This window comes from Gadus chalcogrammus, chromosome 5, assembly GCF_026213295.1.
Source record: "Gadus chalcogrammus isolate NIFS_2021 chromosome 5, NIFS_Gcha_1.0, whole genome shotgun sequence".
NCBI classification, from domain to species: domain Eukaryota; kingdom Metazoa; phylum Chordata; class Actinopteri; order Gadiformes; family Gadidae; genus Gadus; species Gadus chalcogrammus.
The window spans coordinates 23,127,986-23,144,021 of NC_079416.1; the positions used below are offsets into that span (position 1 = coordinate 23,127,986).

Genomic DNA, 16,036 nt, shown 5'->3' on the forward strand with positions numbered 1-16,036 from the left:
ACTAGTTTAACAACGTAGTTGTTACATTCGTATCAAGTCAGCTTTAATGACGATCGATCAAACATGCACTCCTTGGTTTATTTTTACAACGGACCTCATGTTTGAAATGTATGTGATAGAAAACGATACAAGCGGCGTATTGATCTACTGTGCTCAGTCAGCAGCAAGTAGAACCGACAAGTCAGCGGGCAATATGCCGGATTAATGCACCCCTCCCAGCCAATCAGAATCGAGCATTCTTAAATGAAGTAGAATAAAGATAAATAAGGCATAGTGAAGCCATTCACACATTCATACCATCCTTCACATAAAAGAAGCCTCCAACAGAATAAAAGGAAGAGTGAAAGAGGTGGAAGGCCTCAATAGATCATGATGTGAAGGATCAACAGTAAGGATAAAAACGTGTAACATATTAAAACGCACAGTCGACCCGACGCCATGCAGGGAACCCCCCAGGAGGAGTCCCAGGACCCCCCAGCGCCCCCAGCAGCGTCCCAGTGCGGCCCCCACTCCCTGATGTTCAGGCCCAAGGGGGGAGGGTCTTAAGCTTGGCTCTCCACCTCTGCTCCGCCTCCTTCCTCTGTCTGTCCGCCCAGCACGCCTTCACCTCCAGCCCGGTGATGAACAGTGAGGTGATGGGGTGAGTTTGGAAGCGTTGGACGATGTGAGTGTTGAGTGTGCCTACGTGTATAGTATATAAGAGCTGTTTAAGTCGGGTGAGTATCGTGTGCTTTGTTTCGCTGTCATATATGACGTGGCATTGGGAGCATGTGACGGCGTAGAGGATGTTATCGTCCAGCATGGTGAGGTTTAGTGTGACAGGGATGGAGGTGGAGGCGTGCTGGTTCCAGACGACCGCCAGCTGCTGAGAGGGGCTTTGGTGTGGAGGGGGGGGGCTTCTGATATCTGTGGAGAAGGGGCCCCCACCAGGACATCCTGGAGGTCCTGTTGTTCCTGTAGGCTGATAGTGTGGGGTTGGAGTGTGGGGTTGTTGTGTTGTGCGCGTGTGAATGTGTGTTTCAGTGTGGAGTGTGTGTGATGTGTTGTGTCAATGTGCTGATGAGGGGTACGATGTGTGTGTGTGGCTGCCCCCCCCCCCCCCCCGATCGTCTCCGCTCCTGATGTCAGGGGTCCCCTCAGGGAACCTGTTGGGGGAGACCCCCTGACTCAGGGATCCAGGCCCTCCTAGTGGGGGCCCCCCCTCAGCCGGCCTGTGGACGGGGCGGACCCTAAGTCGGCCCCTCCAGGGTGGGAGGGGAGCCGGTTAAGGGGAGGCGTAGAGGAGAGGAGCTGGTTAGGGTTAGGGTTAGGGAGGTGGTGGGGGTCCACAGTGGAGTTACGGTGAGACGGGGGGGGGGGGGGGGGGGGTTACGGTGAGACGGGGGGGGGGGGGAGGGGTTAAGGTGAGACGGGGGGGGGGGGGGGTTAAGGTGAGACGTGGTGAGGGAGAACGCTGTGGAGATAGAATGGGGGGGGGGGGGGGGGTGAGGAGGAGACGCACGGAGGGACGGTTAGTTAAGGTTAGGGCAGGCGGGGGCGGGGGGGCGGGGGGGTCCCCCACGTCTCCTCCGTTCAGAGTCTGTGCAACCCGATGATTGTGATTCAATAATAGCCGCCAACGTGGGCTGGGGGTGGAAGCTCCTTCATGGAGGAGTGCGTGAGGGTCACTGGGTTTGGAATAAGCTCTTGTGTGAAGGACTGTGTGGGGTGCGTTTGGGTCAGGGGAAAAAAGACAATCTTGGGCACCAATCCCTTTCTCCTCCACCTCGTGGTTCAGTCCACTTCAGATTGATGTGGACGTGGAAGAACCAGAGACGTCGGAGAACCCGACGCTGTCGTTTGAAAGTCATAATATGGTCTGGAGGCGCACACAGCTTTTGGCCGTGATAATTAATATCATATGATATAGATATCCATATATTATATGATATTATTTAGATATCGAGCTCCAGGACTCCCGCCGGAGCACCCGGAGTGTTCTAGAATATGGGTCGTTTGTCGTTTGTTCTCCGACATCTCTGGTTCTTCCACTTCCACATCAATCTGAAGTAGACTGAGCCGCGACGTGGAGGAGAAAGGGATCGTCTCCCCCGGAGCCCCGCTGCCCGCTGGCTTGATGAATGAAGTCAGGTGAGCTACCTTTTGAGCCATCCCTATCGGAGGGGAGCCTCTTGTGGTTGCTTCTTCAAGAACCTCTCTGTGATGAATAGCTTGTAATAATTAGAGGAAAACTTTTATTGAGGTCAGATCTAAATTGCTTGTTGTGTTTTGGGGTTGAGGGTTGGGGGGAGGTTGAGGGTTAGGGTGAGGGTCAGGGTGAGGGTGAGGGTGAGGGTTAGGGTTAGGGTGAGGGTTAGGGTGAGGGTCAGGGTGAGGGTTAGGTTGAGGGTTAGGGGGAGGTTGAGGGTTAGGGTCAGGGTGAGGGTTAGGGTGAGGGTTAGAGTTAGGGTGAGGGTTAGGGTTAGAGTTAGGGTGAGGGTTAGGGTGAGGGTTAGGGGGAGGTTGAGGGTTAGGGTCAGGGTGAGGGTTAGGGTGAGGGTTAGGGGGAGGGTGAGGGTCAGGGTGAGGGTTAGGGTGAGGGTTAGGGGGAGGTTGAGGGTTAGGGTGAGGGTTAGGGTGAGGGTTAGGGTGAGGGTGAGGGTTAGGGTCAGGGTGAGGGTTAGGGTGAGGGTGAGGGTTAGGGTCAGGGTGAGGGTTAGGGTGAGGGTTAGGGTGAGGGTTAGGGTGAGGGTTAGGGTTAGGGTGAGGGTGAGGGTTAGGGTTAGGGTCAGGGTCAGGGTGAGGGTGAGGGTTAGGGGGAGGGTTAGGGTGAGGGTTAGGGTGAGGGTGAGGGTGAGGGTTAGGGTTAGGGTTAGGGTCAGGGTGAGGGTGAGGGTTAGGGGGAGGTTGAGGGTCAGGGTGAGGGTTAGGGGGAGGTTGAGGGTTAGGGTGAGGGTTAGGTTTGGGTTAGGGCGCTCCCTCAAGCGCCATGCAAAACTACATGGGGCTAGAGGAGAGGAGGGCACGGGCACAAGCAATTAAAATACGTTATTAAACTTTTACAACCATAAAATAAATGAAATAAAATACATAAAAGGAATAAAATAAATAAAAGGAATAAAATATAGGATGAGTGGTTAGGGTTAGGAGAGGGGGAGGGAAGAGGTTATGTTAAGGAAATAAAACCCAATTGGTTTAACCAGTCATCAAGCATAAAATTTGCTGTTTCAGGAGTCCAATGGATATTATCACTTGTAGTTTTGAATTTTAGCGTCGACAAAGTGTTGAGAAAGCCCGCACATGAGTCTACCCTCTCGATGTTATCCCTCACAAAGTCGTTGAATGATTTGGCGCAGCGGATTTGGGTGGCGGATAGCTTGATGGATATCGTTAGCAAGGGAATTATAATGCGAGCCTGAGGAAAGGTCTCTCTGGTCGTCCTAATTAGACGTCGTGTGTCCTTAATTATTGTGAGGGGAGTCTGTTGTCTCAGGCAGTTGTTTATGCCAATAGACAACAGAACCAGCTTCGTTTCGGGCCTGGGAGAGGTATGTTTCTGAAGGATAGCCGTTAAATGTCTTAGCGTGGCTCCTGGGAAACTATCAATTTGTATGTCGTCCATCTTCCTTTTCGGGATTCGGGCCAGGTTGGAGTCGCCCGTGAAAATTATGTCTTTTCTAATAGCCAGGGACCACATGGTGGCTTTGCGGTTTGTAGGGGGGTGTATGGAGGGCTGCTGGAAGGAACCACTAAGTCTGGGGGACGAGAAAAGGGAAGGAGAAGTCGTGGTTTGGCGACTCGGACCTTTCCCCACTGGGGTCAGAGTAACGACCGTAGGAGTGGTCAGAGGAGGAATGAGGGGGCAGGGGTGAATCTCCACAGAAACTGTGAGTACGTTAGACTTCTGCTTTTTCACTGTAATGGGGGGTGGTGTCGCCTGACCAAGAGGTGGAGTGGTCAGCGACGGCGAGGAGGACGATGAACAGAGTCGTATCCGGGCCGCGGCTCTTGCGAGGGAGAGACGGTTGAGTCTAGGGGCTGAGGAAGTGTGGGTGGGGACTGGGGGCTCAGGGTCCGGTGTGGGAGAACCAAGGCTCGTCTCCAGGACGCAAGAAGGGTCAACGACTGGCGAGGGGGTCCGCACCGGTGGGTCGACCGGAGGAGGACGTGGCCTGGTGACTGGTAAGCGTTGTGGGCGTTGTGGTAGCGGGACGCGGCTAGGTCTCGGTAGTTGAGGGGTAGATGTAGAAAAACGGGTTAGGGTTGAGTTAGGGAATGGAATTGGAAGGGTAAGAAGGGAAGGAATAGTTAATGGCCTGGAGGGTAGCATTAAAGTATTACGATGTTTAAAAGGTGCTATGGTGGACCGTGATCGATTGGGAAGCGGTGGAAAAGTCCCAAGGTCCGAGAGGAGCAGCGGAGTGGCAGGCGGTGGCGGATCAGGGGCAGACAGCAGCAGCCGAAGTGCGGAGATGGAAGACGGAGTTAGGCGTCTGCCATAACGCTGGTGGGCCCACCGGAGGGCTCTGTCGAGGGCCTCATTATTAAATGGCCCCAGGAGAGTACGGATCTTTTCTATTGTGTGTGTATAATGCTGTATTAAAGTTTTTAAGTTTATAATCATATACTTCAATGTGTTATCCTTGATCTGCTTTAAGACCAGATCGTCAGGTGCCGCCGGTTTAATAAATGCTGAGAGTTGAGTCACTTTCCTATGCATCCCTAATGGTGGGATACCTGTTCTGATCGATTCTTCTAGGATTTCCGTGTGGTGAATAGATTGTAATAGTTGGAAATACTGTTTGATTAATTTCGGGTCTAGATCGGTTAAAAGACCCGTCACAACCGGAGTTAATTTTAAAAGAGAGGGTTTCTGTGGGTCTGTGGGGTGAGTGGGACTACCCAATAGGCCAAACCTGTTTCTAAAATTATTTGCCATTTTGTTGGAAGAAAAAATGGAATGATAATAAAAAGGGCCTGGACCTATTTAAAGAAACAGGAGGGGGTGTGGGAGTTGGAGTTTAAAAGGAGTCAATATAGAAAAAAGAAGGAAAAGATAAAAGAGAGATGTAAAATCAGCCAAATAGAAATAAGGTTAAAACCATGGATTGCAAAAAATGGAGACTTAAAACAATAGATTCAGTTATAACCATAAGATAAGCAAAGAGTACAGAATAGTAAGATCATATCCGGTCAGCTGGTTGTAATAACTTTTAGCTAGACAGCATGGTTAGCTTAGCAACGATTTCCCCAATAGGTTCAGCCGAATAGTCTTTGGCTGGAAGATAGGGTGTGCCTGGGTCAGGAGACAGGGTAAGGGTTAGGGTTAGGGTGAGGGTGAGGGTGAGGGTGAGGGTGAGGGGGAGGTTGAGGGTCAGGGTGAGGGTTAGGGGGAGGTTGAGGGTTAGGGTGAGGGTTAGGGTGAGGGTTAGGGTTAGGGTTAGAGTGAGGGTTAGGGTTAGGGTTAGGGTCAGGGTTAGGGTTAGGGTGAGGGTTAGGGTGAGGGTTAGGGTTAGGGTTAGGACGCTAAGGACGGTCCGTGGGACCAGACATACAGTATGTCACCTCATCTCCGAGTCCAGGGGTGGTTTCTAAATGCTTTTGTGCTGACGTTCTTGCCAAAGTCAAAATTGTGTGTGTGTGTGTGTGTGTGTGTGTGTGTGTGTGTGTGTGTGTGTGTGTGTGTGTGTGTGTGTGTGTGTGTGTGTGTGTGTGTGTGTGTGTGTGTGTGTGTGTGTGTGTGTGTGTGTGTGTGTGTGTGTGTGTGTAACCGGAACTGTAAAGTAAGAGCGTCTGAGAGAGAGTGAGACTTTCCTGATCTACTCACTCACAGGACGGAGCAGACAGAGGTCTTGGACGTCTTGGTCCGAACTATAGATAGAGCCGGAACTATAGTGGTCCCGAAGCCGTGCTAAATTTCGCCTTTTGATATGAAACTGGTTTTGTGTACAATCTCAAACTTGCACAATTAATCCACAGGACGATTAATCATTCACTTGTTCTGATATTTAAACCAATTTAAACTCTCTCTCTCTCTCTCTCTCTCTCTCTCTCTCTCTCTCTCTCTCTCTCTCTCTCTCTCTCTCTCTCTCTCTCTCTCCTCTCTCCTATCTTCTGCACTGTGAAAGAGAAACCCAATCCCAAATGACTTTTACAATAAGCAGACTCCGATCGTTGGGTTTGACTGGTGAGTGGCCCACAGTTCACCGTCCAATATGTTCATTTTTAAGTGAAAATTACCCAAAGGAAATTTAATCTACCTGAACTTTATTATTACAGTTCACAATCCATCCATATGATTATTCCTTCATCCAAACAGTCTTTTTTCTTTTCATCTCTTTAGTGGTTCAGAAATGCATTATTTAGCTCACAGCGCCATCAATTGGCAGCATAGTTACGAAGAAAATAAAGGTCACAGAATCTTGGACAGGGCAAAAGAAAAATCATGGATAATATAATACTATATAATACTATATTAACAACAGTGTTGTCTATTACTAAGATAAAAAGGTTAAGTTATAAACAATTTATTTATTCTTTAAAGGCTAGAGACTTAGCCAAAATGTGTTAAATCCTTTCCTCTGGGATGAAATATTCATTGGTATTATACATTACATATCATACAAAATATCTGTGCTTTTCTGACAATAAATCAGCAGACTGTTCAAAAGTACACTCCACCAGGTCACCCTAAAATGCAGCAGAATGCAGGAATCACATCTACGATATTCGTAATCCCTCCCCCTTTGTATACTTCATATACCCCTGTGGCTTCCTGAGGGCTGAGCACCCCCAAAAGTCAGAACATAGAATCGCCCCTGGTCTAGCCAGAGACCACGCAGCGATATCAACATGGATGGTCCTGGTCCTGATCCGGGTCCTGGTCCGTGTCCTGGTCCCGGTCCTGGACCTGGTCCTGGTCCTGATCCGGGTCCTGGTCCGGGTCCTTGTCCCGGTCCGGCTTCTGGTCCGGGTCCGGGTCCCGGTCCTGGTCCTGGTCCTGGTCCCAGAGTTTCTGCTGTAACCCAGTGGACTGGAGGATCAGAGTTTCTGCCATAAATTGGCTCAGTGATCTCTCTGTGTGTGTGTGTGTGTGTGTGTGTGTGAGTGTGAGTGTGTGCGCACGCGTGCGCGTTTCCCCGAAAACACGTTACCCGCGCTGAGAGGGGCGGCTGAAAGTCAAACCGGTTCAGCTCACTTCCTCATAAGTTTGTCGCAGCTTGGAGCCTTTCTTTCTCCGCGTTTTAAACCTTTCACCTGATTAACTTTTTAAAGGTTTAAGTGTTTTATAAACACTTTAACCTCAGTTTTTTCCCTTACATTTATACTTGTATTACTTTATACCGTATGGACGCATTTTAATCACGGAATAGATACGATAAGGTAAGGTAGGCCGACAGTATACTACCGTTTTTATTGTCTTTCGTTTATGTATATGATAATGAACAACCAGCTTACTATCGTTAATATTGACCTCATCTCGGTATATGTCTCCGTGTATCGCTTATCAATTAAAGACAGTTTACTGTAGAGAATGCAACCTTGGTTCATGTTTCACTGCTTTTCTGACCCGTGTGGTAAATCGAACACTGCGTTCAATATTCAAGTGATTCGTTTGATATCTTTTTTGCGTTGTAGTTTAAGCACAGTTACAGTCTCAAGGTGTTTAATAATTCATCTGTCATCTGCTGTACACATCTGTACTGTAGTGAGGGCAGTGCGGTTATGTTGTGGGGTTCATATCGATGGTCTATGACGTCCATAATGCTTTAGTGTGAAGCAGTCACAAAGATCTTCTCTCTCAATAAACAGCTAAAGTTCAAAAGGCAATTGAAGTGATGGATGAGTTGTGTTTGTGTCCAGGTCTCCAGTCTACTATGGATGAGGAGAGAGAAGAGGGGGGTCCTACCTCTAAGACCACTCTGTCTGGGGAACATGGCCGCCGGAGCAAAGCTAAGAGGTAAGAAGAGGATCTCTCTGTCTGTGACTGCTGTCACTCTCAGAGCTCAGCAGTGATGCATCATGACTCCATCATTAGTGTGTGTGTGTGTGTGTGTGTGTGTGTGTGTGTGTGTGTGTGTGTGTGTGTGTGTGTGTGTGTGTGTGTGTGTGTGTGTGTGTGTGTGTGTGTGTGTGTGTGTGTGTGTGTGTGTGTGTGTTGAAGCCCAGAGAAGCAGGAGAGAACAGACCCCCCTGGACCCAGCTGTGTCTCCATGAAGAGTGGCTGGTCTATGGATCCACCTGTTAGTTTTAAAGATGGAAATCAGTCTATCAAGAAGAGGTGAGGATTTATCAGAGATCATAAAGATACAGCTTCCATCGAACGTCCATAAATCCTGGTTCTTGTTTTTCTAGTAGAGTCCAGCAGGAGAGAGCAGACTCCCCTGGACCCAGCTGTGTCTCCATGAAGAGTGGCTGGTCTATGGATATACCATTGGTGTTTAAAGATGGACGTCCCTCCAGAGAGGAGAGGTAGGGGTTCAAACAGACGATGAAAACAGACCACTTGGTTGTTTTCAGACTACTGATATCTACAAGTGTGTGTGTGTGTGTGTGTGTGTGTGTGTGTGTGTGTGTGTGTGTGTGTGTGTGTGTGTGTGTGTGTGTGTGTGTGTGTGTGTGTGTGTGTGTGTGTGTGTGTGTGTGTGTGTTGTAGCCCAGAGCAGCAGCAGAGAACAGACTCCCCTGGACCCAGCTGTGTCTCCATGAAGAGTGACCACTCAATGGATCTACCATGGGACTTTAAAGATGGACGCCCCTCCAGCGAGGAGAGGTAGGGGGTTCAAACAGACGATGAAAACAGACCACTTGGTTGTTATCAGTCTCTACTGATACTCTACTGATCTACAAGTCTGGCGAAATAGAATTGTGTGTGTGTGTGTGTGTGTGTGTTCCCCAAAGACACCAGATGACGTCAAAGGTTACCAGTGCTCAGTCTCTACAGCAACATCAAACAGAGCTGATCAAGGTGTGTAAATGTCCACCGAGACGTTTGACTTCAGCTCTCCATGAACATTAGAAAGCATCTCTTGTCCAGCGGGACGTGAATCCAGGAAAGATGCTTCTGATGTCCTCAGGGAGTTCAGAGTAAAGTTCTCCTTGATGTTTGTTCTGTTCCAGAGGGCTGAGGAGAACGCACACGCTTTTCTAGACAAGGAGCTGAAGAAGCTCTGGAGGGATCTCTTCTCAGATTACCCACAATGCTCAGAGGGTCAGAGGGAGGAGGAGGAGGAGGTGGATGATAAGAAGGAGGAGCAGAGGAGGCGCGCCATAGAGGGAGTGGTGGACATCACAATCCTCTGCCTGATGGAAATGAACCAGGAGGAACTGGCTGACAAACTGTGGGGCGGTAAGAGGCTCTTATTTTGAAAACACAAGAAATACACATTTTGATGAGCAGTAGGAGAATATTATTTGTTCTCTTCGGACTAAATTACATAATGTGAGACCTATACATTTCAAACTTCAACGTGGAGAAAATCTTTCCTCTTTGGTGTTAAATGGTTTGATCCAGTATGTAGGGTTGTTGTGGGGTATCAGGTTAAATGGTTTGATCCGGATATGTAGGGTAATGGTGGGGGTCTCAGGTTAAAGAATGTTAAACATCATCATTACAGCACCAAATCCCCCGACCACATCAACCCCATTCTCGTCCAACTACACTGGCTCCCTGTCCAACACCGGACTGACCTTAAAACCCTTCTGCTCACCGACAAAGCCCTCCACAACGTGGCCCCCACTTATCTCCCCGACCTCCTCCAGGAGGACAGGCCCTGCCGCTCCCTTCGTCATCCTCAGCTGGTCTTCACCGTCCTGACCTCCCGCATCAGCACCGTGGGTGCTAGGGCTCTCAGCACCGTGGGTGCTAGGGCTCTCAGCACCGTGGGTGCTAGGGCTCTCAGCACCGTGGGTGCTAGGGCTCTCAGCACCGTGGGTGCTAGGGCTCTCAGCACCGTGGGTGCTAGGGCTCTCAGCACCGTGGGTGCTAGGGCTCTCAGCCCCGTGGGTGCTGGGGCTCTCAGCACCGTGGGTGCTAGGGCTCTCAGCACCGTGGGTGCTAGGGCTCTCAGCACCGTGGGTGCTGGGGCTCTGAGCTGAACTGAAAGAGACTCCCTGACAACATTGAATCCCTCCTCAAGACACATGTGTTCCCACTGGCCTTCTCGCTGTAATGACCCCCTACTGGGGGTTCCCCTCGTATCCCCGTTGGGCTACTGTTCTTACCCCCTCCTACCTGGGTCTCCTCACTGTTCTTACCCCCTCCTACCTGGGTCTCCTCACTGTTCTTACCCCCTCCTACCTGGGTCTCCTCACTGCTGTTCTTACCCCCTCCTACCTGGGTCTCCTCACTGTTCTTACCCCCTCCTACCTGGGTCTCCTCACTGTTCTTACCCCCTCCTACCTGGGTCTCCTCACTGTTCTTACCCCCTCCTACCTGGGTCTCCTCACTGCTGTTCTTACCCCCTCCTACATGGGTCTTATGTCTTGTTTTGATCATGCTGTTGGCGATGCAGCTCTTGCTGTTTTTGACCCTAGATTGTTTTATGAATTTAAGGCGACCTTGGGTGTCATGAAAGGTGCATTGAAATAAAATGTTATTCAATGTAATTATTAATATTATTATAATTAATAAGAATATTAAACGTAAGCTGCAGATCAACAGCAGAATAACTCAGTGGAAGAGATGCAACACTATCTTGTGATATCAGCATTTCATTTTACACTAATTCATTATCATTAGTATTATCATTAGACCAATCATATTGCTGTGGAAAAACGAAATGTCCTGAACATTTTGAATCTGTAACATGCACTCTTTGTCACAACCAGCTTTTCTGACCACAAGTAATGAAGCCACTAAATATCATGAAATTGATAATTCAACAGGAAATATTGACATGTTCCAACTGATGCCACCATCCACTAACTGATGTCTAATGTTTTTTTCTCATTTAGGAGCTGCTGCTGTCGAGTGCCAACATAAAATCAAGTCTCATTTGAGGAAGAAGTTCTGGTGTGTGTTTGAGGGAATCGCTAAAGCAGGTCATTCAACACCTCTGAATGAGTTCTACACAGAGATCTTCATCACAGAGAGAGGCAGTGGAGAGGTCAACAAGGAACATGAGGTCAGACTGATTGAAACCGCTTCCAGGAAACCAGCCAAGGAAGGAACACCAATCAAATGTGCCGACCTCTTTAAACCCTTACCTGGACACGATCAACCAATCAGGACAATGATGACAACTGGAGTGGCCGGTATTGGTAAAACCATCTTAACACACAAGTTCATCCTGGACTGGGCTGAAGAACAAGCCAATCACGACATACACTTTACATTTCTCCTCACTTTCAGAGAGCTGAATTTACTGAAAGGGGAACAATTTAGCTTGGTGGAACTTCTTCATCACTTCTTTATTGAGACCAAAGAAGCAGGAATCTGCAGATACGACCGGTTCCAAGTTGTCTTCATCTTGGATGGACTGGATGAGTGTCGACTTCCTCTGGACTTCCAGAACAACAATATATGGAATGATGTCACAAAGTCCACCTCGGTGGACATGCTGCTGACAAACCTCATAAGGGGCCACCTGCTTCCCTCTGCTTGCGTCTGGATAACCACACGCCCTGCGGCAGCCAATAAGATCCCTGCTCAGTGTGTTGACATGGTGACAGAGGTGAGAGGGTTCACCGACCAACAGAAGGAGGACTACTTCAGGAAGAGATTCAAAGATGAGACGCTGGCCAGCACAATCATCACCCACGTCAAGAAATCACGAAGCCTCCACATCATGTGTCACATCCCAGTATTCTGTTGGATCACTGTTACAGTCCTGGAGGACTTCTTCAAAACATCCCAGATAGGAGAAGAAACGCCCAAGACTGTGACTCAGATGTACAGCCACTTCCTGAGGGTTCAGTCCATACAGGGGGACAGGAAGTACCATGGGAGGGATGAAAAGGATCCAGACTGGAGCTCAGAGAGCAGGGAGATCATTGTTTCTCTCGGAAAACTTGCTTTTAACCAGCTGGAGAAAGGCAACCTGATCTTCTACGAGGCAGACCTGGTAGAGTGTGACATTGATATCAGAGCAGCCTCAGTGTACTCAGGAGTGTTCACCCAGATCTTTAAAGAGGAGTGTGGGCTGTACCAGGGCAAGGTGTTCTGCTTTGTCCATCTGAGCCTCCAGGAGTTTCTGGCTGCTCTTTATGTCTTTTGGTCCTTCATCCACGATGGTGTCAATCTGCTCTCAGAAGAACCACCAACCTCCAGTGAAGATGAACTCCTCCTCTACCAGAGTGCTGTGGACAAGGCCTTACAGAGTGAGAACGGACACCTGGACTTGTTCCTCCGCTTCCTCCTGGGCCTCTCTCTGGAGACCAATCAGATTCTCCTACGAGGTCTGCTAGGACAGACAAGAAGTAGCTCACAGACCAACAAGGGACCAGTGTCTTACATCAAGCATAAGTTAGATGGTAATCTCTCTCCAGAGAGAAGCATCAATCTGTTTCACTGTCTGAATGAGCTGAACGACCGTTCTCTAGTGGAGGAGATCCAACAGTCCCTGACATCAGGAAGTCTATTCGAAACGCATGTCTCTCCTGCTCAGTGGTCAGCTCTGGTCTTCATCTTACTGACATCAGAAGAGGAGCTGGACATGTTTGACCTGAAGAAATACGAAGCTTCAGAGGAGGGTCTTCTGATGCTCCTGCCAGTGATCAAAGCCTCCAAAAGATCACTGTAGGTTTACTTATAATAATGTATGACAATACACAACACAATATACCTGATAGTAGAATATATAAGTTATAACTAACAAAACATATCTGTAGGTTCACTAATAACATGTATTACAATAAACCCACTAACCCACTTTTCTAATAAAGATGGAAGACAATAACTTACGTTAAAAATAAAAGTTACGCAGATTATTAAATTAACATTTAAGGATCTAATGTAGTTCAATTAATAAAACATATCTTATTAAAGCTTTTATAACTTTTTGCCAACAATGTTATAACTTATTACGTTATTGGCTGGTTATTACGTTATTGGCTTTGTATAAAAAATATTTAGAAAATGTAATAACTGAGCCAATAATGCAATAAATTAGGTATCTCTTTATTTTATTTTCAATTTCTGGAGAGAATTTGTCACACTTGACCTTATTATTGCATCTTGCATCAAACGCTTAAATATCTGACCTAACAGTGACCCCTCCAACCTCATACCCCCCTCCAGAGGATGCCTTAAAGGACCAAAGAGTGAATTTGGATTTATACGTTACTCTTAGGGTTCTGTTATAATAATAGTAAGCAGCCAATAACGTAATAAGTTATAACATTATTGGCAAAAAGTTATAACGGTATTGGCTCAACAACTTTATTACATTGTTGGCAAGTTATTAAGTTATTGGCGTTATTACATTTACATTTTTATGTTATTGGCATTCATTACTTAATTTGCCACTATAACATTATTGGTTGCTACACACAGCCTCCATTAAGTTTAAAGTAAAAGATGTGGGTCATTCTAATCACAGTCCCTAACATATTGTGTTATGTGTGTGCAGGCTGAATGGCTGTAATCTGACAGAGGGATGCTGTGAAGCTCTGGCCTCAGTTCTCAGCTCCAACTCCTGTAGTCTGAAAGGGCTGGACCTGAGTACCAATTATCTGCAGGATTCAGGAGTGAAGCTGCTCTCTGCTGGACTGGGGAGTCCACACTGTACACTGGAAACTCTCAGGTCAGTTTCACTCAATATCTCAAACAGTTACACCACAAGTTCTACATCAGGGGACATTGAGCAGATTTCCTGGACTGGGCTGAAGAACAAGCCAACCACGACATACACTTTACATTTCTCCTCACTTTCAGAGAGCTGAATTTACTGAAAGGGGAACAATTTAGCTTGGTGGAACTACTTCATCCAGGGCTCTACAGTGCGCCCATTTCACTCGCATTTGCGAGTGTGCGTTCACACCAAACGCGAAGGGGCGAAACGATTCCATACAAAGCAGCGATTCCATTTGCATCGCGACACTTTTGCCCGGCACTGGCGAGCGCGTTCACGTGGATTTCAGGTGGATTTGCAGCACGCCACTTTTGCTCGAGTTGAAACTTTGCCGCGACATTCGCGTGATGACAGCCAATCAGCGTTCAACAGCGTGGCCACTGAGTGACGTGTCTAACGTAACAGCCAATCAGTTTTCAACCTGCCAACCGTTCCCTGCAGTGCAGTCCGGGGTGAACCGCAGCATGGAGGAGAAAGTGATTGTTGCCGTTTGAGACTCCCCGAGCTCTATATAGAATAGTATATAATATATTATAATTGTATTGTATATATAATATCACAGCCAAAAGCTCTGTGCGCCTCCGGATGGCCGTAGCGCGGGGAGCGCTACGGGAGGGTTTAGCGGGTTTGTTTACCTACGTTGCTATGGTTACCAGTCTTGTGTGTCCCAACGGTTTATTAGGTATCTAAATCGCTGTCTAATCATACTTCATTCACTGCCTTTTCCGTGGTCATTACAATATTATGAATAGACTGCGTGGAGAAAGTTAATGCTGTTACTGTAGTCGATAAAGTCTACAAATTCAACCCCCGACTGGTTGAAGGATTTCGGGTGGCTAGTTTATGATGCCAAGTCTGTACATTTTGTAAGGAAGCCCCATCGGCAATGGCAGGCTCCTCTCTGTTCATAATGGGGAACCCTAATCTGAAACGCGATGCTGTGGTGAAACACATCGAGTCCACTAGGCATTCTCGCTGTCCCGATTTCTATATAAATCGAACCCAGTCCCAGCCCAATAACCCTGGTACGGTGGAAGCCGAAATTGGTGCTGTTTTGTGTAGCCTAAATGTCATCTCCCTATTTATTAGTCTTAATTTTGCTTTAGTAAATTGGTGCTGTTGGTGTGTGCAATTTCTGCAGGCTGATAAATGTTCTAAACAAAAACCTATTGTGCTCCTACATTTTTTAACTTGGGGGCACGAGTGCTCCTGAAAAAAAGTGAAAAATCCTCCATTAAGTTTAAAGTAAAAGATGTGGGTCATTCTAATCACAGTCCCTAACATATTGTGTTATGTGTGTGCAGGCTGAATGGCTGTCGTCTGTCAGAGAGATGCTGTGAAGCTCTGGCCTCAGTTCTCAGCTCCAACTCCTGTAGTCTGAGAGAGCTGGACGTGAGTTCCAACGATCTGCAGGATTCAGGAGTGAAGCTGCTCTCTGCTGGACTGGGGAGTCCACACTGTACACTGGAAACTCTCAGGTCAGTTTTACTCAATGGTCAAACAGTTACACCACAAGTTCCACATCAGAGGACGGTTATATAACTCAGCTTATAACTCAGTACCTGTGATGACCACATCCGTGATTTTGTATCATTGGAGATTTAACACATTTTTATTAGGTGGATATTGTAATACATCCATATGCCTGCAACCTATCAATTATAAAAATAAAAATGAGCTCAGAATATAATTATATTGCCCCCCCACTGTCCCCCATACACGGGACGGTGATAGTTTAGTGCAGGGGGTCTTTGGAGGGTCTTACCCCTAGTTGGACACCTCAGACCCCCTGAAAGCCTCAACAGAAACATTTTAGAGGGTCTCTGGAAAGATATAAAAAAAACGTGTTTTAAAGCTTAATATATCCAGTGGGGGTGTGCACGGGTACACGTGTACATGTGTAACTGGTTAGTAAATCATAAGAATAACGACTGTCTTTAAACTCGCAGATAAAATTGCTGCATTTAAAGCCAAGCTTGATTAGTGGGGATAACGAGTGGACAGGGGAGTATTCGATATGTTCCAAACATTAGTGGGGATTTTGGGAGAGACTGAGGCAGGGCACATTCTCTCGCAGCTGTTGTGCGATCACCTTGTTCGCTTTCAAATGAATTCAAACCTCACTTCCCATCCTCCAAAGATCCACGGCGAACAAATGAGTGGATCCGCAACCTATTTGTCAATGTCCCGAACCACTTGTCAGTGCAGGAGGAAGCTCAATTGATCGAAACAGCAAATGATGGTGGTCTTAAAAGTGTGTTTGA

General features: G+C 47.5%; 2 protein-coding genes across 3 annotated transcripts in view; both read left to right on the top strand.

Annotated features, from left to right (window-relative positions):
* Positions 1 to 16,036, top strand: part of LOC130382363 (H-2 class I histocompatibility antigen, Q9 alpha chain-like) — a 66,770-nt gene that overhangs the window by 40,516 nt on the left and 10,218 nt on the right. The window lies entirely within an intron of this gene.
* Positions 7,169 to 15,128, top strand: LOC130382361 (NLR family CARD domain-containing protein 3-like). The gene is made up of 9 exons (XM_056590052.1): positions 7,169 to 7,362; positions 7,843 to 7,939; positions 8,144 to 8,260; positions 8,335 to 8,451; positions 8,636 to 8,752; positions 8,881 to 8,947; positions 9,100 to 9,328; positions 10,936 to 12,718; positions 13,551 to 15,128. Exons 2-9 carry the CDS (start codon positions 7,857 to 7,859, stop codon positions 13,861 to 13,863), a joined length of 2,826 nt encoding a protein of 941 aa, XP_056446027.1. The 5' UTR covers positions 7,169 to 7,362; positions 7,843 to 7,856; the 3' UTR covers positions 13,864 to 15,128.